Source organism: Homalodisca vitripennis, unplaced genomic scaffold (assembly GCF_021130785.1).
Source record: "Homalodisca vitripennis isolate AUS2020 unplaced genomic scaffold, UT_GWSS_2.1 ScUCBcl_5278;HRSCAF=11936, whole genome shotgun sequence".
Taxonomy (NCBI): Eukaryota; Metazoa; Arthropoda; class Insecta; order Hemiptera; family Cicadellidae; genus Homalodisca; species Homalodisca vitripennis.
In genome coordinates this window covers 16,694-43,627 of record NW_025781394.1, presented here as the reverse complement: position 1 = coordinate 43,627, position 26,934 = coordinate 16,694, and the positions used below count along the sequence as shown (strand labels likewise).

Below are 26,934 nucleotides of genomic sequence, written 5' to 3'. Positions count from 1 at the left end.
GAAAAAACAAATCTACCAGAGCGTTGTGACATGCTTAAGTCAGGAATCACAACCACCATATTGTATGTCAACTCCACTAACTCTAAAACATGCACTTAATAAATACAAACACAAATTATTAAAACTGAACTACAGAATACACGTCACAATGTCTACACTTACCGACCAACCACCCAGGACTGACCAGAGGTCAATCATCATTGCAGAAACAAGATGGCGGCAAAAAGGAGGGAACGGGAGTGGGGTATTTGTTCACTCTAGATGAACTTCTTAAAACCATACAGTGATTCTGTACTGGTTTATTTTAAATCTTATTTATTTTAACCTATATCGTACTTATATGTCGGGTAACTTATTCACCTGAGGAAGAAATCAAATTGCAGATCTATATCAGTGGAAATGAGTTAATGAGTTAATCGTTGAGAGTGGTAACCGCATTACCTGATCACGATAGACAACTTATGGAACTTGTGAATTTCCATAACAATATTAATAATATAAAACTAAAATCTTAGGGACGAAAGTTTTTTTGAGTACAAAACAATTATTTAAATCATTATTGGAAAAATCAAATTGGCTAATCTTATTCAATTCTTCTTTAGAAAATAAATACAACACATTTCATAACATTTTAAGATATTATTTTTATTTAATGTTCAAAAAATTCAGAAAAAAATTTTTATCAATACACAAAAAAAATTGGGTCTCAGATTAAATGAAGGGAAAATAATCTCATCCATCTAAACAAACTAGTTAAAAGCTCTGGTTTAGAGATATTAAAAAGGGATTTTAAGATCAATGTTATAAATGTATAATTATCTAATACAACACAATTTCAGGATTACTAGGATATAAAATACGCTGGACTTGTATGTAAAGCTGTATATAGGCTATATTTTATCACGTACGAAAAAAGATTATGTTTTTGGTCAATATTTTGTTTTTATATAGTAATTGTTACTATGTTGGGTGATAGATTTAACATTTTTAGCTATTTTTATATGTAGGAAAATTTTCCTCTATGTAACAATTAACAAGAGGTTGCCAAAATCTTTTTGCATTAGAGTACAAATTTGGCTTGCTGGGCTTTTTCAGGATTTTACAGTAGTTTGAAATTAACTCAGGATTAATTTAAGATAAAAATGTCTAATTACTTCTCGTGATTTTGTTCAGGCCTTTTCCTTGCACATAGTAACAAAAAAAAATAGTAGGTGATTTTTAAACCCAAGACTCTGCTGATACTGGATGTTTTAGTCACAGTCATAACAGTGATAATAGAGGTTTTAACATATCTTATGTAAACACATACTACATATTTGACCTAGTTTTTAAAAAGTAATAACAAAAATGTTATTACGTCTTACAAATTAGTGATAATTAAGTCTTAGTGGTGGTGAGTATTAGTTTATAATACTAATTTGGATAAGAAGCTTTCTATTCATGTTAATAAAATAAACTCATAATAGTAAACATTTTCATGGTCTAATGCAAGTATATTATATTGTTTAATCAGTATGTTTTGTTCACATTCTTCCATATCAGTGGAAAACAGTGATTTGTCAGTGGGTTGTTGTTATTTCTCTAATCAGCCTATTTTTATTTGTTTGTTTGTATTGGTAATTATTTGGATATCTTGCAGATAGTTTAAAATAATAATAAATTTTTAATGAATTAGTAATTTCTGCAATAAAATTGTTTAAGTAATCTACAATGACATGTAATCTAGGTTGAATTGTATCCATAAATTCATTTAACAAATTATTTAATTTCAAAATTTTGAATTGTTTTGGTTTTAATACAGAGAGCCATGTAGCTAATGAACTAAACCATTTCTATATTACAGATTGACAAATTTAATTTGTTGATTTAATCAGAAAAAGAGTTGACCCAAAATCGATCCATGAGGCACTCCATAAGGCAATTTGGTATTCTCTGATTGGGCATTCCTTAAAGCTTAAAATGTTTATATCAGAGATTGTACATTAACAGTAAGCAGCTGGATATAAAAATTTCAGGACTGATATGAAAAATATAAAGGGGGAAAATGGCATAAGCAAATTTAGTATACTCTACACTAGGAGAGAATACTAGTTTTAAAGCTTTGGCCAATTTAAAAAAATCATTTTCTTTATTAGATTATCCACACTATTAAAATATTCCATGTGTTGTTTTTATATCTACCTGAAGCATTTTCTTGTTGGCCTCGTCTTTGCCTTGCTCCTGCATCAGCCGCTGACTCATGTGGTACAATGTCCGGCCGAACTCTAACATCCGCTCCACTGCTGTCTTACTGCCACCGCACAACTGCCGCTTGCTCGCTGGCGGGTCCACATCTACGGGTTTGATAAGGTTTAAAAAACCTGTTATTACAAAGGGTTTTACTTTATTACGTTTAATTCCATCACCACAACAAAATTCGAGCAAATCCATTTATTTCTAGACACATACATTTTTGCAGTAAAAAATATATTTTGTATAGATCTCAAAGTTATTGATATTTCATTAATATTATGTGAGAAAATTCAATGGAAAAATATTTTATTAGCTTTATAAAGATACTAATGAGGCTAAAACCGAACAACACTACACTCTGGATATTAGGAGAACTAGCTATCCAGCCATCGATGGTTAAGCAGGCCAACTTCTGCTATCTCTCCAACAGTAAACATGACAAGAGAAAGTACTACCTAATTTATTTTTACTACAAGATGGAGAGTTATGTACTTGAGAGATATTTAAGTGAAATTTATAGTACATTAAAATATTGCTGTTAACATCTACAACTGATGTATGGTCTTGTTATATAATAAAATTATTAATGATCAATTTATATAACATACAGAATAACATTATAAGGATTTAAAGCAATTTAGGTTTAGTGTTTTATAGACATTTATTTTATTTCTATGACGAATGTGGTAAAAGGCTTGCTCCAACACTGTGGGGAGAGAACACTACAGAGTGATCTGGTGTCTAATCTACCACATGTGGGCTCAAGCCAGAGTATCGTACGTATGCACCAGAGTAATGAAAATGGTGTATAATACACCAATAAGTTTCTTTCAACTCCTCTTATATAAATACAACTTGGACAATAGATGAATTTATTATGTATACATGACTAGTGCTCCCCTCAACTTTAACGCCTCAATAAAAAATATTATTAGTAGAAAACCACAGTGAAATTAAATAAAACTTGGCTTTTTAGAGGACAAGTTAGGACTTTTAAAGTCCTCTCTTCCATTTAACCTCAGTACAATTTATCACATTAAAAAAAAAACATTCAGAAATGAATTGAAAAGAAGATGATCCAACTGAAAAAGTACCATTATTATAATTAGTTTATTGAAAAAAAAAACAAGAAAATAAATAATAGTATAGAACGTAAGGTCACTATATAAAGTAGTGAAAACAAAGCAGAAAAGTAAGTTAAAATAATGTTACAACATGATTTTAAAATGAGTAACAAATTAGTAACTCATCCATTTGAATCATTCGTACATTTGCCCAGAAGTATGACATTAGTGACCCAGACCGCATCATACCTACAACCCACAAAACATCTACGCGATCCCTGCTCTGAAACAAGAACGTATGCAAAAGATTTCTGATGTAATCGGGAAGAGCATTCCGTAATCAGCAGGCAGCAATAGTGAACGATTTATTGAGAAACTGGAATGATGGATGGGAATGGATAAAAGAAAGGGTCCCCTACGAGTAGATTGTTCCCTGCTTGAATGAAATGAGACCTTTCGGACAGATGAGTAAGTAAACTAGTAGTGCAAATAGAATGCAGAAGAACAATAATATGATAGTCACAGAGTTCTTTCAATTTCATTGTGGGTAGTTGTTGAAAAAAGGAGTTGCATGATCACCACGTCTTAAACTGAAAATAAATCTGACGCACAATACACATATAACTGTACACAATAGTTGTTATAATACAGCATAATAAGGGTGACCAGCACAGTTTTAACGTACGAGGGCAAAAATATAGCAAAACATTTGAGACTATGAATATGAATACCAACAAAGACCCTATTATACTTCGCAACATCATGATCAGACCAACCCAAGTGTTTTGACATGATTAGTCCAAGATGTTGATTAGTTTTACAATGCTGCTTATCAGAGAAAAACTTCTTTATGTGATTCCTTACCCATATCTTCTACTGGTTCCTCATGAGAGGTCCCATTCTGGTAACCATTTGTATGCCCATTCCTTTCTTCGGGTGGAGGTGTTTCCATTTCTACGTCGTCATTGGTGTCTTCTTCAGTTTTGATCTTGAGCCCATTCTGATCGAAATCGGTGTTTCCGTTCAAGCCAACTATTGAATTTTGTAGGTTCATTTCTTCTACACTGTCCTTAACTCGGTTATTACTAAAAAATAAAAAAAGATGTACACATTTTTATGACTTATTACAAATATTTAAAGTTGAAATCATTTACAAATACTATCAATACATTAATATATTACACATCTGTTCATATTACTATTTTATTGTTCTTTATTAAGTTTCATGACCAATTTCAGTAATGTGAATATGAGTTACATTTCTATTTAATGTTTTCAATTTAATTTATCTTTGACACCCCCAAAACACCAGTCCATTAATAAAACCCACTGTCGACAATTTCCAGATACAGACCTATTTAAAAAAACCGAAATGCCAACGTCTTAAGTTTTATAAGTAAATTTATTTTATGTATTGATTTTCTGTTTTCGATTTCTCCAATCTAAAATTGCCTCTACAAATGCTTAAAATGTATGGTTTTACATTACCTTGGATCAACAAGGGTTTTGGACCATTAGTAGACATCATGTTTAATTACCCCTAGCCTAAACTTAACTGTCTAGTAAGCAGATAATGAGTTGAAAATTAAAGATTCGTATGTGATATTATTTTTTTGTCTATGCATCCATTTTAATATACTTATACGTTTTCAATATGGCTTTAAGATATAGACTACAATGCATTATCATTTTAATAATAATTTTGTACCATTAAACAATGACTAGCTAGGTAATAAATAATAATTCTGTACTTAATTTCATACCTTTAAAAGGAGACAAACTTCTTTAACATACAATTTTAACGGTAGTTCCTTTAAAATTTACATTCTGCAAAGTCTGTAAAACAATTCTGCGAAATATACAACAATACTAAGCAGGTATCTTACAAAACCATATAGTAATTAATAACTATGGTAAAAGTAGTGAAAACTTATCTTATCGTACAGACAACAGACACTTATCGTACAGGTTCAATAATCAAAGAATCCTCAAAAAAATTTTAAAATACTTTTCTTTTTTGTCAAACTATCTATCTTTGACAGTGTTAGGCTTACTGGTTAATATTATCTGCCCAATTTCAAACATATACTGGGTGCTTCAAAAAAATGTATACACACTTTGAACTTCCATAGAAAATTTATTTACCGTTCTACAAAGTAAAATTTCAGTAAATTAGAAAGCTTAAAGTCCAATTTAAATGAAACGTAAATAACAAATGTTAATACTGTTCAAATTGGTGACCTGCAGCATCAACACAATTCCGAGTACGAGTCACCACTGATTCTGTACATCGTATCAAAACGTCCAATGAGATTTCTCTACACACAGCTTGAATCTCATTCCAAAGAATGTCTAGATTACGTAGTTTACGTTTGTACACCTCATCTTTTACTGTGCCCCATAAGAAGAAATCCAATGGTGTAAGGTCTGGAGAGCGTGCTGGAAACTCGATTGGCCCCCTGCGTCCTATCCTGCAAATTTTGATCCAGGTAAGCTCGTACATCCCTGTGATAGTGCGGCGGGGCACCATTTTGTTGAAAATAAAAATTATAATTACCGTATAATGCACGAATGGCAGGAAATATGGAATCAGCAAGCATTTTTTAGGTAATTAATACCAGTTACAGTACCTTCAAATCGAAAAGGTCCAATGAGTCCCCTTGAAACAAACCGCACCACACATTCACACCAGGCAAATTTACAGCTGTTTCAATTATAATGTGAGGATTGTTTTCAGCCCAGTAAACACAATTGTGCCTATTGACAGTTCCATTAAGTTTGAATTGGGCTTCATCCGACCAAATGATGCTACCCATAAATACCGGTTCACGTATCACCATCTCCTGAATCCATTCACAAAATTGCAACCTTTGATCTGGATCGTTGTCACTTAGCTGTTACACCAGCCTTGGAATGTAAACACGATACTTGCCTCTCTTCAGAATGCGTAGCACGCTGCTACCACTTGCTAGATTCGTTAGGAGAGCGTTGAAACAGTTTCCAAGACTGCTGTTGAAGACTCATCACTTGTAGCTGTTCGAGGTCGACCTGAATGACCTTTATGCACAACACACACTGTTCCATTAACTTCGAATTTGTCTCGTATGCGTGTAATTGTTAATCTTGAAGGTGTTTCTGTATCATATTCCCTTCTCCACTGTCTTTAAACTTCATTTACATTCTCAAACTTCCAGTACCACTTAATAACCTGCTTACGTTCTTCAAAACTCAAACGTACGTCCGCCATGTTGATATTACAAATTCCAACTAACAATATAACATAAAGGGACGATTATGCTGCCACCTGGCGAAGAAATATAACATTAGCCTTGTAGAGCAGGAAAACTACGATAGTTCAAAGTTGTGTATACATTTTTTTGAAGCACCCAGTATAAGTATGTTATTTCAATTCACTAACCTACTACTACTATTTCCATTGAAGGCCTTTGTAGACTGGATGACCGAAGCGTGGGTGGGTGTGGAGGGGCGGGGAGGGGGTGAGAAGTGGGAGCGAGATGAGCAACGGACTTCAGAGTCGGAACCGTTCACCATCTCCACAAACTGCCTGCACTTCAGCATGAATAGCAGGTTGAGGTTATGTTCCAGTAGACCAGGATACAGTCTACTTGTGGTCTCGATCGCCTCAACCCATCCTTCCCGCTAACACTAACTTTAAAATTCCTGCAACACACAGGAAACACTTTAGTCTCATGTGCGTAAAGACAATAAAATGTTATTAACATAAGAAAATATTTTTTAGTAATAATGATAATAATAACAATTTATCAAGCTGTTGATATAGTTTAGTAAAAAAAAACATGCTACACTTCTAGCAGAAGTCCAATTACTATATTTCATTACTAAATTATATTTTCCATTTAGAAATGAAGAAAATGTAGTTTAAAAATACCATTTCTATATCTTTACGAATGAATGTATAATATTACAAAATAAATAAGTATATAAACACGCCATAGAATTATGATTAAAGAGGGCAAAAGTCAGGTTGTAACATGACAGTTTTGATATGATAGGAAGATCAGACTTATCATTACCAGAATTAATAGATGCTATCTTCTTCTAACATAGAGAAATTATAATGGAATATTTCATCCACAAGGCACTTTGCCAGATTTAGTTTCAAGTATCCAGTATGGTCAAATTGTAGAAACAAAAAGGTTTCACTTTCACATAGGATTGAATCTACTTGATACACTACACTATATTAACACACAATACTATATCTACAGTATATACAGTTCATGTTTCCCAACCTGTAGTAAGCTTACAAGAGAAAGAGGGTATTAAAGATGGAAATTATCGTATGTTTAGATGTGTGGCACTGATAGGGTTTCCTTGTTAAGAGTAAGAATATGTTTCCAATCTGGTAAATTTATAAACTATCCTGTTCTGTAAAAACTATCTTTTTATAATATTGAATAGAGGGTATCTTAACCCTTTAAGTATCAACGTCTGTACATACAAAAGTTGCAAAAACTACAGAAAAAATGTTGACATCTGTTTATACATGAGTACAAAAAACAAATAAAATAAGCTAAGATATCAGCAAATGAACACTATATTAATAGTTCAACAAATAAATGTAAGGCAGCATGGAGGGTAATAAGATCTGAGAGTAATAATGAAGTAAAAATGCATGCCGTGCAAATTCCATCTAATGATTTCAATAATTATTTTATCAAAGTTGCCTCCCAAATTAGTAATACAGATTTAACCTCTTTAAATTACAGTCACGCTATTGAAATGGTTAACGATTATGTTATAGGACATGGAAGTGTAATACCTCATTTTAAGTGGAAATATATTCTTGTAAAGGATGTTTTATATTGTGTCAACAAACTCAGCTCCTCAAATACTCAAGATTTACATGGTTTTTTCTAATACTCTTGTTAAGAATATTATACACATAATAGTAGAGCCTTTAACTATACTTTATAATTTAATGTTGGAACAAGGTGTATTTCCATTAGCTCTTAAAGTTAAAAAAACAATACCTATCTTTAAAAAAGAAGATAAAAAATCTCCAGAAAATTATAGGCCAATATCTCTTGTACCTATATTTAGTAAGATATTTGAGTACTGTATCAAGAATCAAGAATCTGTTTATTGTCGTCCCACAATATTACAATGCATTGACAAAGTCATTTTGTTATACATTTACACAGTATAACAAGATAGTATAAAATAAAATACATACTAGACACTTATGGTTAAAAGTACAAGTCAAAAGGAAATAAAATCTAAAAGGCTAAATCGTCCATACTACACAGAAGCATTTCATCTATACTATAAAAGGCTTTTTCTTTTAACCACTTAATTACAACATTTTTAAAGTTTTTACAGGTAACATCCTTAGCAGACATAGGCAGCTTGTTAAACAGTTTGATACCAATATAAGAGTATGCGTGCTGAGTTTTTGTTAGTCTAGCGTGCTTTAGGTCAATAAGGTCTCGTTGTCTAGTGCAGTAGTCATGCTTAGAGCGTCTAAGTTTAAATAAATCTAGATTTTCCTTAACATACATTAAGCTTTGCAAGATATAAATGGAAGGAACAGTGAGTATACTATGCTTTATAAATAGTGGCTTACAAGAGTCAGTGACATTAAAATTAAACATTATGCGCAAAGCTTTCTTTTGGCATGAGAAGACCTCCTTAGCCCCACCTGAATTTCCCCAAAGAAAAGTTCCATACAAAAGATGTGAGTGGAATAATGCAAAGTATGCTTTCATTAATAGACTACAGCTTGTACAGGTTTTAAGTTTTTTTAGTAAAAATATAACTCTAGACAACCGAGCACAAAGAGCATCTGTGTGATGTTTCCAGGTAAGCTTAGAGTCTAAGTTAATTCCAAGTAGCTTAACTGACTTAGTTACAGAACAGGTGCTTAGGCTAAAGATGATGTTTTCTGTCTTATCTTCATTCACACATAGGCCATTGGCAGAAAACCAGAGGTTGGACCTTTCTCCTCATATATGTGATCATGGCTGCATTGATTTCAGGATTTAAGTTAGAGCACATTAACGTAGTGTCATCAGCATAAAGTACACATTTATTAGGAACAAAATTTTGGAAAATCGTTAATAAAGACAGTGAATAAGAAGGGACCCAGTACAGAGCCCTGGGGAACCCCGCTTACCACCTGCTTAAGATCCGACCTCTGTTCGCCTATTTTAACAAACTGGTATCGCTGTGATATATAAGAAGTTATAAGTGATAATTCGTTACCTTCAACTCCATAGTACTTTAGTTTCTTAATAAGTTCTTGGTGAGGCACAGTATCAAAAGCCTTGCTTAAGTCCAATAGCAAAGTGTTAACTTCTTCTTTATTTTCAAAACTATTAATAATATATGAGACAACACTCTCAACAGCCTTAATAGTAGATAAGCTTTGCCTAAAACCAAACTGTGCAGATAAAAGCAGGTGGTTAGATTCAAAATAATACTCAATTTGACACTTAATAATATATTCAACCAACTTAGATAAGACAGGTACCAAGGCAATAGGTCTGTAGTTATTTACATTATTTTTATCACCTTTCTTATAAATAGGGACAGTGACTGTTACTTTTAGGCACTGTGGGAAGAGTCCAGCGTTGAACATCCAGTTTACAAGAAAAGTAAAAGGATACAAAATTTCACAAATTATTTTTTTAATTACAAAATTGGAGAGTCCAAAGACATCCTCAGCTCTTGAGTTACTAAGCCTAGTGGTTTATCTTAAGAATATCAGTAGGATTTACAGTGTGCCATTTTAAAGATGGTGCCTTAGGTCCATTTATGCCAGACGACTCTATCATATCACTGGAACTAGCTGTATTTAAGCCTAAATTAACATTTGTACTATTTACATGACTAGAAATATTTACAAAATAGTTGTTAAATTCATTAACAGAGATAGGAGGTTATCTGTATCAAAGAGCAATTATACATTTTTTTCCACCATAACAAACTCCTTTGTAAAGAGCAATTTGGTTTCTTGCCAGGACTAAATACAATCAAGGCTGTAGAAAAAGTTGTTGAAAATATATTGTTTAATTTTGAAGAAAAAAGTATTACATGTGCCACACTAATTGATGTGTCAAAGGCTTTTGATTGTCTTTCTCATAAACTGTTAATAAAAAAGTTACATGTGTACGGAATAAGAATAAGGAATTAGAGTTGTTTAAGTCATACCTTAGTGATAGGAAACAAATAATGGTTGTTCAAGGTAATGATAAATCTGAATTTAAAAATGTAAAAATTGGGGTCCCTCAAGGTTCTGTACTTGGGCCTTTTTTATTTATAGTTGCAATTAATGATTTTGCTTATAGTATGCATGTTTTTCTGTTTTATATGCTGACGACACAACATTCATTAATAAACAACATAATCTTAAAAACCTCATAACGGAGCAAGAACACTCTATGAGGATAGCACTTGAGTGGTTTCAGGCAAACTATTTATCAGTAAACAAGAACAAAACTGAACAAATTGTATTCTCTTTAAATAGTGACATATATCGTAATTTTAGGCCGGTAAAGTTGCTTGGGCTATATTTGGATAGTACCCTTAGCTGGTCAAGTCATGTCAACCAGCTTTGCACAAAATTATCAAGAGTGGTTTTTTTGCTCCGTAAATTGAGAAATTGTGTAAGTTTAGAGAGTCTCATAAGAGCTTACTATGCATTCTTTCATAGTAACTTAAACTATGGAATAACACTTTGGGGAGGCAGTAATGAATCACAAAGAGCTTTTATATGGCAAAAGAAAGCTGTAAGAGTTATAACAAATGTAAGTGATAGGAATTCGTGCTTACCATTTTTTAAAGAACTTAAAATTATGACCTTACCATGTATGTATATTTATAACTGTGTACTGAATGTTAAAGAAAATTTAAGTAATTATCAAAACCGTCAAGATGTACATAATTATAGTACAAGGCAGGGACATATGCTTGACCAATTCTCTATAAGGCTACAGAAAACAAAAATGAGCCATATATACATGAAAATTAAATTATTTAATAAGTTACCTGAAAGTGCATGGGAAGTTAGTATTAATAGGTTTAAAATTATTCTAAGCAAATGGCTAAAAGAAAAGTGTTTTTACAGCATTGATGAGTACCTGGTCTGTGATATTAGTGACTTAAGATTTTAATTAATATTAAGTATTTATTATTCTATTTAGTATTTTGTTATTTGTGTTTATTTGTTGATTTTTAATTAGTATTAAGTATTTATTATTCTATTTATTACCTTGTTATTTGTGTGTATAAAATTTGTTGATCTTTTGTTTTAATCTTGTTATGTTGATGTTGTTGATTTATCTTTGTTAAATAATTGTTGTACTGTATATCTGCTTGTTGACAGTTTTTTATGAGTCCATGTTATAAGATAGAGAGTTGTTGTAAGAGTATGAAAGATTTTTTTAAGTTGTAATAATTGACAATAATTGTACAAATTTGACCATGTCTATTGCACCATTGTTGCCTAATGACAATAAAGATCTGAATCTAAATCTATACAGACGTTCGCGGTACAGATACGAGGCACGTCCAGAAAGTAAGTGTACTGGTACTCTCATAGCTGTAGGGAATAATTTTTCGACATGTTGGCAACACTGCCGCGTAGCCTGAATCCTTCCCTTCAAAACGAGACCAATCCGAGGATAGTGTGTTGAAAATGAAAACTCTTGACGTAGTAGCATCTCTCGCGAAAAGTGTTGATCGTATCTCCCGCCAAGTGCGAAATTCGTGCCGTCATTCGCTACCTCGTTGTGAAGGGAAAAGCTCAGGTTGAAATTTATAATAAGGTAAAACTGTTTACGGTAATGGAGCTATGAATCGTATGAGCGTGTACAAGTGGTGTCACGAGATTAAAAATGGCCGTACTTCTGTGCATGACGAACTAGAGGAAAAAGATCGAGAAAGCAGTCCGTGACGATCGCAGATCGAAGTTAGATGAACTTTCTGCGATGTTTCCACAATCTCCAGATCCCTGATACACGAAAAATCACAGAAACTCTCGGATATCGGAAATTGTCTGCGAGGTGGGTCCAAAAACAGCTGAAAGAACGGCACAAGTTGAATCGAGTGCAGAACTCCAAAGAGTTTTCGGAACGCTACTAACTTGAAGACGATAATCTTCTCTACTCTATTTTTACTGGAGACGAAACTTGGGTTGCCCACTACACGCCTGAAACTAAGAGACAGTCTAAACAGTTTTCACCTCAAATTTCAATCGGAGCTTTTCTCTTCACAACGAGGTAGTGAATGAGGCCCGAATTTCGCACTTGGCGGGAGATAAGATCGACATTTTTCGAGAGATGCTACTGCGGCAAGAGTTTTCATCAAACTAACCTCGGATTGGTCTCGTTTTGAAGGGGAGGATTCAGGCTACACGGCAGTGTTGCCAACATGTCGAAAAAGTATTTCCTACTGCTGTGAGAGTACCAGTACACTTACTTTCTGGACGTGCCTCGTAATTGTGGTCTACTGCGATAATTCTTCATGTATTATGAATTTTTTGGTATATAAACAATCAGTATTTATAGTAATTATGAAAGATTAATTAATGTTTAGTTTAAATTTAGTGCAAAATAACACAATGTTGATTTTTAAACAACTGCATAACTTTTACAGTTTTTAAAATATTAATCAATACTTAAGTTTGTATTTAGTTTAATTTTCTCTTTCAATTGATATTATGTTGTATAGTGAAATAATTTTTCAAAATGCAATTTCTCATGTAAAACTGAAATAATAGGTACTGTAAGTAAACATTTTAATTTGTTCAACTATTAAAATAAAATTATGTTTATATATATATATATATATATATATATATATATATATATATATATATATATATATATATATAGAGAGAGAGAGAGAGATAAAAGTATGTAGTCTTCGCACATGTATATTTCATATATATATATATGAAGAAAAATTACATTTCTACTACCTTATTCAAAATATAATTAACTTATTCAGAACTTAGTGATGGTCTGAATATTTTATAACCTTTATTTGAATCTGATGAGTTTAGACTATGCCTACAAGAAAAAGTAAAAATGTACGTTTACACAAAAAGTAGTGTTATCTTTACAGTTTTGTGGATAGTAAAATAATTTGTTGTGTATATGTACAGTTTTAGTGTTGTTGTACATAGTAGTATGAGTTGCTTTGAGAAAATATATTTTCAGTTGCTATTTTGTATAAAAAGCTAACAGTATGTACGTGTTTTATGTGGTATAATTAAACAATTTATCTGTAAGCAAAACAAAATAAAAATTAAGAGCCTTTCTAAAACTATTTGATTTTATGGATATTTTATTAAAATGTTACAAAATCACTAAAAGAGGCTTGGCATTTTTCAGCAGTACCTTGAGAGAAATCTGTAACATTTTTTGAACAAACTTTTTTATCATGCTCCGGCACTAAAAGGGTTAAACGTAGATAAAATTCTATTAAGATATCTTAATTTTTTTAAATTCAATCACAATGTATGTCTGCTAAAAATAAATATCTCTAAACCAGTTATTTTTGGTACTAAAACTTGCCTTTATAATACAAATTTGTTAGATCAAAACACACGTTACAAATAAAAGTATATTTATTTTTAAATAGTAACATTCAGATTGGCACAATGCCCTACTAACAAAGATGACCAGAATCATAAAAATGGTCATTTAAAAATAAAAGCTTCAGCACCTTATTAGTTAAGATTACATAAAGAAATCTTAAAACAACTTAATACTGTGACTTATTTTAAAATAAAGCATTGATTGACGATTAAATTATTTTTATTGCATTTTAACAAACGCAGTACCACAATTTACAAATATCTATACAAAATAATAAAACTATGAATGTTTAAATGTTTTAAATTTAATAACTTAAAATTAAGATGAATTACAAACATAAAACAAAAGCATTTATAGGCAAGTGTATTGACATTTTTATGTTGTAGGAGGGGGCAGATTACTTAATTTTTAGGTACTCTTTGGGATACAAGGAGAAACATTGAAAAAATATAATGAAATATTTTTCATGCAAAACGTAGACTACATTTTGTACGAAGACTACATACTTTTATCTCTACACTTAGATGTTTAATGTAGAAAGACTATTTATTTTCCCCCCATTTTCATTATTGAAAAATTCAACGGTCAATAAAAGTCAGAAAATTAGCTGTTATTGTGAAGGTGTTAGAAAGTGATAAAACTATTCCTGCCTGTGTTTGTAAACCATTAGGACAAAAATAACCTAGGTTTGTCTACAGCATGGTTTAAAAATGGATATAGTTTGAGTGTGTTACCAGTTGTTTAACTCTGCAACTGGCTTTGAGCAATTATCAACGCATTAACTACATTTACAAATGGCACTAAGCTATTTTCAACGCATTAACTATGTTGTAATATAATCTCTCTCACAGCAAGTTTATTTTTACTATGTTTGAAATAAAACATACGTAAATTTAAAGATACATAGTTACATTAAATTTGTCACTGGAAAATTTTAAACTTTGACATTCACATTTCCAATCACAGTTTGTTCATGTAATTAACGAACACACAAAAATTATCGTTCGTTTATCAAAATTCTCTGTCAAGAGTTTACGTACTACACAATTAGAATCAGAATCAGTCTTTATTGTTACGTCAACGTTTATACATAGCACTGCTATAGAAACAGGTAACATTGTCATAAATTAATGTAATAATGATACATACACATATACATTCATACATATGCACATCACAATTCACATATACATATAAACTTAATAAAAATACATATAAGAGGTCAAGACAGCGTAACAAATTTAATGTAATCTATGTTAAAACACAATTTTAAAATTCAGGATCCATCAAATACTCATCAACACTATAATAGTTTTTTTTCCAACAAAAAATCTGTTAGTTTGCTTTTAAATGTTTTTGAATTGATTAAATGTTTATATTTTTGAGGTAACTTATTGTATAGTTTTTTTTGCCGTGTATATTGGAGTTTTTTCTACCAGACGCAGTCGATGTATGGGATATTGAAAATTAGCTTTAAATCTTGTATTGTAATTATGATCAAAGTTATCACTTGATAAGCTTTCAAAATTTGATTGTACTGTTAGTAGGGTTTTCAGAATGTATAAATTTGGAAGTGATAAGATTTTTTAATTCTTTAAACAGAGGTTTGCAAGAAGTTCTAAATGATGAAAAGGTCATTAATCTCATAATTTTTTTTTGGATCTTAAAAACTTTATCAAAGTCAGAAGATGATCCCCAAAATTCAATACCATATTGAATTATTGAAAAAAAATTGCAATTGTCGTTATTGGAAAGGGTGTATTCTTCGCTTTCAGGAACATTTCAATTCACACAATTCACACAATTCACAATTCTTTATTGCCAGAAGACAAATACAAAATTTGTATAGCAATCGTCATAACTCTATAACTATCGTGTAATTCCTATAGATTTATCAATAAATTATGTTAATGTTTAAAATTATTTTATTTAAACAATTGTACCTAATAAAAGACAAGATCTACTCCCAAAATTAACAATGTCAACATAAGAATAGACATGTCAACACCCAGTGAGAGATGTCCGATCAAGTTGTATGTTCCATAAACTCGCTCACGCTATAAAACTCATTTAATATTAAATAACGCTTAAGTAATCGTTTAAAATGCATAGGGTTCGTCTGGTTCTTTATATTATCAGGAAGTTTGTTCAAAAATTTTACACCAACTTCAGATGGTAGACTCTCGTAAGATTTTAGTCTATGTTGGGCAACTCAGAAATGTTCCCGGCCTCTAGTATTGTAGTTATGAACGTCCCTACCCTGCGTCAGCACACACTTCGAACGGCAATATATTATTGTCTCAAATATGTATAAGCAGGGCAGTGACAAAAACTCAAGTTCCCTAAATTTATTCCTGCACGAGTCCCTAATTTTCAATTTCAGAATCGCTCTGAGCGCTCTCTTTTGTAGTCTGAAAAGTCTCAGAAAAGCTGCATTCCCACAACTGCCCCATAATGCAATGCCATAGGACAGATAAAGAAATACAACCCCATAGTAAGCCGTTCTCATGATCTGCCTTGAACAAAATTTTGACAGGTATCTCAGAGCATAAATGCCTGATGAGACCTTTTTACATACATTGTCCACATGTACATTCCATGTCAAATCTCTATCCAAGAATATACCAAGGAATTTAGTACTATATACTTCGTTGAGTTCTTCTTCTCCCAACATCACTGTTGGCCTATGACCGTTTACAGGTATTCGGTTACAAAAAAATATATAATTGGTTTTAGAATTGTTAGTGTTTAGATTGTGCATATTAAAATATTGTATACAGCTATTCAGCCCTTCAAAAGTTTGAATTTCAAGATTTGACATGTTATTCGATTTAAAAGAAACAGTTGTGTCATCAGCATATTGTATGATGTTTCCGGAATTGACTGATGATGCAACATCGTTCACATATAATAAGAAAAGTATAGGTCCCAGGATTGATCCTTGGGGTACACCATATCTTATTTTCAAAGCTTTAGATAATGTACCGCAGATCTGAACTTGTTGAGTCCTATTACTTAGGTATGATTGAACCCAGTTTAATGGGACTCCTCGGATACCATAGCCACTTAATCGATCAAGAAGGATCAAATGATCCACACAGTCAAAGGCTTTGGATAAGTCTAAAAAGACGCTAAGCGTCGAATTTCGTTCTTCAAGACCTTTAACTATTAATTCAGTTAGCTGAATGACAGCATCTGTTGTGGATTTACCAGCTCTAAAACCAAATTGGTGATTCGAAATGATTTTGAATTTATCTATAAAGGATAATAATCTAGAGAGAAAGAGGCTTTCAAAGACCTTACCAAAAAACAGGCAGTATAGAGATCGGCCTGTAGCTATTAGGCTGGGTATGATCACCTTTCTTAAAAACAGGTGCAATAATAGCTTTCTTTAGAGGCGAGGGAAAAATTCCTTCGTTAAAAGAACAATTTATCAATTGTGTGAGGGGGGCTACAATTGAGACAGCGCATTTTTTTACGAGCCACGCCGACATGCCATCGACATCAACGGTCTTTTTTGGTTTTATCTTTTTTATAACCATGGCCACCTCCTCTTCACTGACTGAAGTCAACATCATTGAGGATTCATGGCAGTTTATAATTGGGCCTGCTATTTTTACAGTCCCTTTGTCACACTTCTTTGTCACCTCATATGTAAAGAAGTCACATAGCAAATTTGCTACGTCCGTCGATTCTTCTATAATGTTTCCATTTTCAGTCTTTAAATTAATGCTTTTGTATTGTAACTTGTTTTTATGTTTATTAATTATTTCCCATGCAGTTTTATTTATATTTTTGGAAAATGTTAGTTTTTTGTTTACGTTGTAAGATTTAGCAGCGTTAATTACCTTGCGGTAAATTCTTTTGTAGGATTTAAAATAATCGAGGAAGTACTTATCAGTAGAATTTTTTGACATATATGACAATTCTCTCAATCGATCGCGTGACACTAGAATGCCCTTTGTTATCCATTTGGCACGGTCGTTTAAAAACCTTGGATTTAAAACTTTTGTACGGACAGGTTATATTTAAGTAATAAAGAAAGGTTTCATAAAAGGAAGAAAACATTTGTTCTGAAGAGATTGGTTCGTTAAAAAAATCCCATTTCTCTTTGCTGAGGAGATATTTTAGATGGGCAATGTTACAAGGTTGCATATCCCTTTTTAGCTTTATTTCGGGTTGGTGGCATAATGGTGTCGAACTATCAATGACGGCAATCTGAGCGTCATGGTCGGCGATTCCCGTGCACAACACCGATACTACTACATTTTCAATATTTGAGATAATATTGTCGATGGCAGTTGCAGACGTGGCTGTTATTCGTGTGAACTGTTTTAATAATTGTTTTAATTGTTTTTAAGAATTGTTTTAATAACCTGTACGCAAATAAATGTTTATACAATAGTTATTTGAAAAGTTTATGTTTTGTAAAATCCCAAAATGCCTAATGCGTCAAAAAGAGCTTCATTAAATTTTATTATTTTTTTGTGCTCTATTGTGTCTGGAAGTAGTGAAAATCATATCGAAACAAAGAAAAACTTCTCTAAGCAAAAGTATCCTCACTGAAGACCATGAAAATGATTTTATTTTTGTTTTATTGCACAATCACCGACTCACCTAGTAAGCAGATCAGAATTACGCATTATGTGGTTGCCATAGCGATTCTCAGTTATTACAGTATTTGTCAATACTAGTGTACTGCTATTTATTTGTATCTTTTAGTTTTTTAACTGTTTAGTGTGTACAAATAAACGTTTGTGTAGCGTTTTATAAAAAATTGAAGTGGAAAATGTGGAACAATTTACCTGCAGGTTGGCCTATATACATATAGGTTCAATATTTTTATTTAAATAATTATCGTACATTTCACAATTAGTGTTAATTTGAACAGTAGTGGCATTAGGAATGTACTGGGTAGTGAACCAGAAGACAATGTTAGTTTGATAAATATGCAAAAAGTTTTATCTGACTTGGATGAACCATTGCCTAGTGAATTAATTGTCCCTGATCCTACTGACTTATAAAATAATAAAGATAAAAATACATAATTGTACATTTTTGTAAAATTACATAAATGTACTTTCTATAGGCCTATAAATAATTTTTGGGTAAAAACAAAATCTTTACTATAGAAAATAATTGTATATAACATACACTTCTATAAATATATAATGTTTTTATTCTACACATATTTATATTTTAGTAAAAGTTACTTCATCCAACAGAATCCCAATAATTATATACACAATAGTGCAATAAGAGAACGTTACAGATTTTGTACTTTTTATTGATATATTGTAAAAAAGTGCCAACAAACTTCTTTTACTGAAATAGGTTTTTTTAATTTGTAAGTTAGATATGTAACAAAACTTTTGCATATTTTGGAAATATTCAAATACTGTAAATTTCGCATTGGCTATGAGGGTGCTATACATTGGAGAGAAATTTATTTTCATCAATTACTACTTTTTTACTTTAATCAATTTATTTTTTGTATTAAAAGTAAAATTCAAATGATTCAATATTAACTACAATTATTTTTAAAAATACTGATATTTTAAAAATGTTAGTATCTTGAAAAATAGATGACCAGTGATTAAAATTTTAAAAATCTAACAAAATCGCAAAAAGTGCCAGCCATTTTGGAAAAAATGGTGGCCAGTTCTAGGGTAAACTGAAGAATTCTTACTTTGTCTGTTTTTGATAGATGTGATTTCTTCATCAAACACTTGACCCGTTCCGTTAGCAAAAGCTTCAGCTGTGGCACAATAACCGTGATGGACTAAATACGTAGAGACCATTCTGGAACATACAAAGATCATGATGTGAAATATATAATGTTGTCCATTCAGAACTTGTACAAAATCAACATTGATTCAACCAGCATTCACTTATCCATCCAAATTTATGACCCACTTATATTTTATTTTTGGACCACTTATGGATTTGAGTAGTATTTCAGTTTTATCTTGCATTAGCTCATTAGCATGCTATGATGGCAGTTAACCATAGATAATAGTGGTACCACAATTACACCATGACATCATAAAAACTTTGAGAACGTAGTCATACTGTTGTTATTTGTTGGGGAGTTATCATGAAGAAAGTAGTTTTTGATACTACAACTATTTTTTACATGGGTCCATACAATATGTATTTATATACATGTATTTAGTGGTGTGTGTATTTTTCCCTTTATAAAATACTTTAAGTGTAAATTGCCGAAGTTTCTTAACTATACTTCCTACAAAACACAAGCTATTGCCATTTTTTGTAAAAACTAGTAAAACAAAAAAAGTAGTAAATTATAGGTGCCAATGGGTTAATGAGTAGTATTAAGGTTGAGTATTGAGTTATATTAAAATATTATCCAAGTGAAGTTTTCCTCCATGATGTTAGATAATTAATTGTACACGCTTACAGCAGCCAACTTTACAAGCAGAATATTTCAACAATTTATTTTTCTTATCAGTGGTGTGGTTTGAGCTGCAGGTTCAATGGTTCAGTATTTGATAACTTTCTTATAACATGCCACATGCTATAAGAAATAAATGTGTGTATTAAAATAGTCAAGATGCAAAAAGAGTTTCTGGGATTCTTAGCATGAATTTTCACTTTTTGCATTAAATAAATTATATGCTGTCATAGGATTGTGGTTGAATTTATAATAAATAACATTTGAATATAGCACTCTGAATTGTTATAAAAAGAGATATGTAACACCTTCTATACTGAGTTATATGTTACCTCATAAGACAGCGAGTACATTAGTATGTCTGTCTCAGTCAGCACGTAACCCTCCTACTGACCATAAACTAGATTCCACTTAAATCATTTTTACCACATATTAAAACACCAATTCAAATACTAACCCTGATAAATAAGTTACTTGTGTGTTGTTAATGAATTAAAGCATAGCAATAAAATAATTATAATACAAAGAAACGATGCTGGTAAATCTTAATGGACCATAAAAGTTAACCTGTGTTTGGTGCCAGCCACCGTATTGGTACATTATTTCAATCCTAGTAAAAATCCTGGTCATTAGGTAAAAATGAAAAGTTCAACAAATATTGTACAAAAAATTAACCTTTTACCAAGAATAATTACATGTTTTTACATAGTTTTCTCACGTAAATGGATAATGTTTTCTAAATTCATTGATATAAGGTGCAAAAGCTATTACTGATCCAGAAAAATATACTAAAAGTGTACATATTTTTAAGACATTAATAATAGGCAATATGTATAAGTTTTATTACCAAATAAAAAGTTTTTTTGCCACTTTGGAGTTTTCATAAGTTTTTTACAATACATTTTTATATATAATTTATAAATTTTTTGTTGTTTAGTACATTCCAGAAAATAATTACATTGTAACCCTTTTAGGATGACAAAATTTAAAAAATGTTCTTGTACATACTTTTGAAGTGACTACTTTTTTATAAAGTGTGTACTGAAGAAGACGTACAGTATTAAAAAAAACATACATACAATTATTATTTATTCTATTATTTACAATAAAATTGTTAACAATATTTAACATATTTAATAATAATTTGATTGGATACCAAATTTTACAAAATTGCCTCTTTTGTGTTATTTTTTATAGTTTTTTTTACTTAATTTCTGTAACAACATAAAATTTGATGTTGATTGATGAAAGGATAAAAAACAAATACGAACACGATCACCTATCTGACGATTACAGCTGGAGTGATGTAATGTGACAGCCGTAACGCGATTGACAAGATATAGATGACTTACATTACCACTACGACTGCATAAAATATTTAGAGAAAGGTCATGGGACATACATTAGCATAGAGAATCATGATTTTACAACATTCCTTGCCTCATAAACAAAAAACAAAAGAGGGTTACATACAGCCCATATCGTCTATTTGGACAATGCACTGTGTGGGCTATAACAGTCTGCTTGTCCTAAAAGGGTTAAAAAGTTTATATAAGTAAATTTATATGATTTCAAATAGATATCATAAAAAATTGATTATAAGGTTCAATAAAATATATTTATCATACAGTAAACATACGTTTGTAATATTTTTTAAGTGACTACTTCTTTTGGCGGCCAATGAATGTGTTTTGTATGGGAAAAATCTTTCGCTTCACATCATGGAAATCACGGATGTTTATGTTTTCTGCATGCTTTCAAAGTACAATGACAGCTTTACCGAAATGAAAACAAACCGTTAAATAAACATCTGAACTGAACTAACAAAAGTTGATGTTAATAAAAAGTTTGTTAGGAGAGATTAAGAGGGAAATATAAACCACAATAATATACAACATTACAAATGATAAGTAAAGTAAAAAAAAAAAAAAAAAACGCTTCTTTAATCTAGTAGTGTTTTCCAATTATTTGTTTTCTACTGTTCGATCAGTTTACTCATATTATTATTGACTATATTGTCCTAAATATATTGCATTGTCTGGATATATCTGCTTCTTTAATCTAGTAGTGTTTTCCAATTATTTGTTTTCTACTGTTCGATCAGTTTACTCATATTGTTATTGACTATATTGTCCTAAATATATTGCATTGTCTGGATATATCTGCTTCTTTAATCTAGTAGTGTTTTCCAATTATTTGTTTTCTACTGTTCGATCAGTTTACTCATATTATTATTGACTATATTGTCCTAAATATATTGCATTGTCTGGATATATCTGCTTCTTTAATCTAGTAGTGTTTTCCAATTATTTGTTTTCTACTGTTCGATCAGTTTACTCATATTGTTATTGACTATATTGTCCTAAATATATTGCATTGTCTGGATATATCTGCTTCTTTAATCTAGTAGTGTTTTCCAATTATTTGTTTTCTACTGTTCGATCAGTTTACTCATATTGTTATTGACTATATTGTCCTAAATATATTGCATTGTCTGGATATATCTGCTTCTTTAATCTAGTAGTGTTTTCCAATTATTTGTTTTCTACTGTTTGATCAGTTTACTCATATTGTTATTGACTATATTGTCCTAAATATATTGCATTGTCTGGATATATCTGCTTCTGCACACTTTCCTTGGTTATGGAATTCTTCAGGTTAGGTTACTTAAGCTCCAATTTAGAAGCTGTAAAAATTTACAAAAACAATTCAGTACCTGCTATTAGTAGCTATGTTGACTTTAATAGACTAAAAAACTTTCAACGCCAAACAATTGTCGCAAAGAGACTAAAATATATAGTAAAATACTGGTTTTAATACGAACTACTAATTTATTTGTAAATGAATCCAACGTCAAATTCATTAACTTAATGCACTATTTTATAGTAAAATTTAAAGCTCATCTGATTCTAAATTGAATTTCAACACAGTAATAATTAATTCCTATTCTAGTTCACTACTAGTATCGTCCTTACAAGATTTAAAAAAGGATTAAAAATAAATAAATAAAATCTTTTTTTAGCTAACAGAGTCATAGACCAACTTAATCCTCGAAGAAACTTAGTCTTTCTGTTGATTACAATTATAACTTGCACTCAATTACACTACATTAAAAAAATACTAATTACATTACAATTATAGACTTTAATACAAATTTTGCTGAAGAAACTTCAACACCATTAAATTGACTTTTTTTAAAGACAAATTAAATTTAACAATGTTAAATGATAAAAACATAAAGTACAACGGGATAAGGAACAACAATAAATACTGTGTTTACAAGGTATTTAGAAAAATTTCTTTTCATAATTTTGATTTCTTTTTCAGATATCATAAACACAATTTCATTTTCAGAATATAGTGACACTGAAAATGAAATAACTATTAAGGAAGTAAGAGATTGTAATGAAAACGATACTGACCAAATTATAGAAACTAATTTAAATGATAGTAATCAAAATGTTATTTATTACTTTAATATTTAGGTCAGTGATTATTGTAGTATATGAAATGTAAACAATACTAAAAAATATGTATAAAATTAATAGAAAATAAAATACTTAGTGTCTCATATTATTTTAAAAATATTAATTAACATTTAATAATCAGGAAACATACTTTTTCAAGATAAATAATAAGAGCCTGTTCGTTATAAGTAGTCAGTAGCACAACTGCCTTTCTATTTTTTTATTAAGTCATGATGGGATAATATGTGAAATATTACAGATTTTTTTATAAAAAATGTAATACCAAAGTTGTCTAAACCAAATATTTAACATGAATTAAGACACTCAGAAATCCTTAGTATATATATATATATATAAATTATATATTATATTGTTCAGTTAAAAAGAAATACTGCTGGATTACATAACTACTGTTTTAGTGACTATGCATACTGTAGTTAATTCTGTTTATCCGAATAATAAGGAGAGCAGGGGGTCCTTGTGAAAAAACAGTACCAATTTTGGACAGAGCGGTTGGAAATTGGTTTTCTTGATGTTGGTCTTATCTCAAACATCTTTAATTTACCCAGTATAACTAAAAAAGAGCTTCAAGTTAAAGAAAAACATTGATAAAAAAAGATTAATTAACCCTTTTAGCGCCAACATCTGTGACACTGAAAAACTACCCAATAATGCTAATATCCGTATATACCAATGAATAAAATAAAATAGGTACGTAATAGAGAAGTAACAATGAAAAAAGAGCAAGTTCATAATGTGTATAGCTTGCTATGAAAACAATTGCGTAGTACGCCAAATATCAACAAGAGCGTACAGCTGTTTGGCCTAACAGGTGTCTCCCAATCAACAAACATTTCAGTTACTAAGATTTACTTAGCTGTGACGAGTTCTCAGGTTCAAACAATCTACAGGTATATAGCACATGTAAATAATGAACACAACCAACAAAGACACTATATGTGTCTAAACATCAAAGAGGTGGGCTGTTATCGGAGCCTGTGCAGTTCTGTTGTGTAACTGGGTTATTCCAGCTCTAACTGGCAAGAATTACATAGCCAAATTTAGGGGAGTCCAATTTTAATTTTTTTGTTTCAATAATACATTTACATCTTAAGAGCTGGTCTACACTGAGTGAGACTGGCTACTCTTAATCTGGCTCTGCGCTGTAAAGCATCTGCTGCAGTCATGTTAAAGACTACATCTACTATGACTAGAGTACAATCTAAGGCCATACTTGTGTAAAATGGCCTGCCATTCGCCCTGACTGGCGGGTACAGGGTAGTTGTGTATAGTGAGCCGGGTCCGAGACCGTAGTTCCTTCATCATATCCTCGATGTCGAACATAAACGGAGCCTGGCCGAAGTTGGCATCTACCACCTCCCCAGGGGTCTGAAGTCCCACTGTTGGGTACAAGTTTGGCTGCAACAACCAGCAAGATTAGTGCATATTTAACAGCTAATGATTAATTGTCTATACATTTAAAAACATATAGTTCCAACACATTATTACAAATACTATTCAAGATTAGAGGGTCGAATCCTCAACTGTTATGTCAATTTAATTTTATTAATTGTTCCTTTTAATACATTAAATTTTAATCTCAGTAAGAAAATCAATTACTTTATCTGATTCTGCTATTTTACTGCTATGCTGGAAATGTACTGAATTGTACCAATTGCAACATATTTTTTATAAAGAGTATTTCTTAGGTAACCTTGGGTAAAAATTTGGATTTACTAAATTTTTAATACGGTAACAGTAGCCTATAAAACTGAAACCAACTTTTGACATTTTGGACCACTCTGTATTAAAAAAGCGAAAAGAACTAAAACCTTTATTTTTCCAAAATGATCAGTGAATAAAGACCTTCAAAATCGACCTACCTTTACATTTGAAAAATATTTAAAAAAATGACTCCCTACCTCCCGAAGGTGCCATTTTTAGGTATTATTGGATGTTAAAATATATTTTTCCGAATTCTCTGGAGTTGAAATATAGGGATTTTTGTTAAAATGAAGACTGGTGGTTTTTCAGTTCAGCCGCTATAAATTGTAAACGGGTGGCCTGGCTTACCCTCTTATATACATATTTTAAGGCAGATTATTTTCATAATAATTTCAATAGTTACTTGAAAATATAGTTTTAGGTTGTATTTAAATTATTCATTAAAGCACAGAGAATGTTTTAATACTGTTTAAAAATATAACTAAGCTATCATAAATATAAATATTAACCTATAAGAAACCTATAAAAAATCTATTTATATGATAAATATTGTTCTAATACAGGTTATTTTTTACGTGTTTTACAAATGCTTTTTAAATAATACATATTTAGTAAAGTTGGTTTACCCATCATATTCTCAACGAATTTACAATTTATATTATCAAGGAAAATAAGGCACTTTTATTACTACACACACTTTAATAATTGTGAAAACAGTTGAGGCCAAACTTAAATGATTACTTAATGACAATGAATTATTTGTTATCGATCTGATAAAATAACTATAAATATACAAAAACAAAAGTGAGATAAGCTTCTCTATTTCTAAGATACTTGTAAGCGGATTATATCAAAGAATACTTACAGGTAGGTCTGTAAACGCTATGCCCAAGTTGTGTCCGTTTTTCGTATAGAAGCAAGTATTATCTATGAGGTTGACACCGCAGCCAATAACATCTCCGGTGGTGAAGGTAGGTCCATATGGCTGACCTGTCCCAGACGAGCAAAACGAATGGCCATCATCACCGTGATAACCATAAGAGTGCTTGTCCCAGCCTGTAACAGTGATACATAATACAATTTTATTTCCACACTGAAACACTGCATTTACAAGTAAAAGCAAATGAAGCCACATATAATATTATATTACACAAGTGGTGTAAAATGTTCTTTTTCAATAATTTAGAACCTTAACTACAATATCTCAATGGAACACATAACAATACTATAATTATACAGGGTGTTCTGAAAAAAGGTGCCCATAAGTCAGGGCGTGATTCCTCACATCAAAATAAGAAAAAAGGTCTAATTAACATAGGTCCGAAAATGCTTAGTTACCAAGTTATACAGGGTGAAAGATTTCGTCTGAATTTCAGTTCCCCTGCTGCAACGAAGCCCTACGGGTATTTGTTGGCTGTTAATTAAGATGTACAATTTAGCGTACT

The 26,934-nt window shown here is 31.2% G+C and overlaps 1 protein-coding gene across 1 annotated transcript; it reads right to left on the bottom strand.

Annotated features, from left to right (window-relative positions):
- Nucleotides 1–2,181: 2,181 nt before the first annotated feature.
- LOC124373302 (ran-binding protein 9-like) lies at nt 2,182–26,639 on the bottom strand (the record flags this gene model as incomplete). Its single annotated transcript, XM_046831683.1, is given in 7 exon segments — nt 2,182–2,333; nt 4,161–4,381; nt 6,715–6,941; nt 6,943–6,977; nt 19,572–19,684; nt 24,999–25,183; nt 26,355–26,639. Coding segments are annotated over 7 exon segments (1,203 nt in total), but the record flags the coding sequence as incomplete, so codon positions are not given.
- Nucleotides 26,640–26,934: the final 295 nt, after the last annotated feature.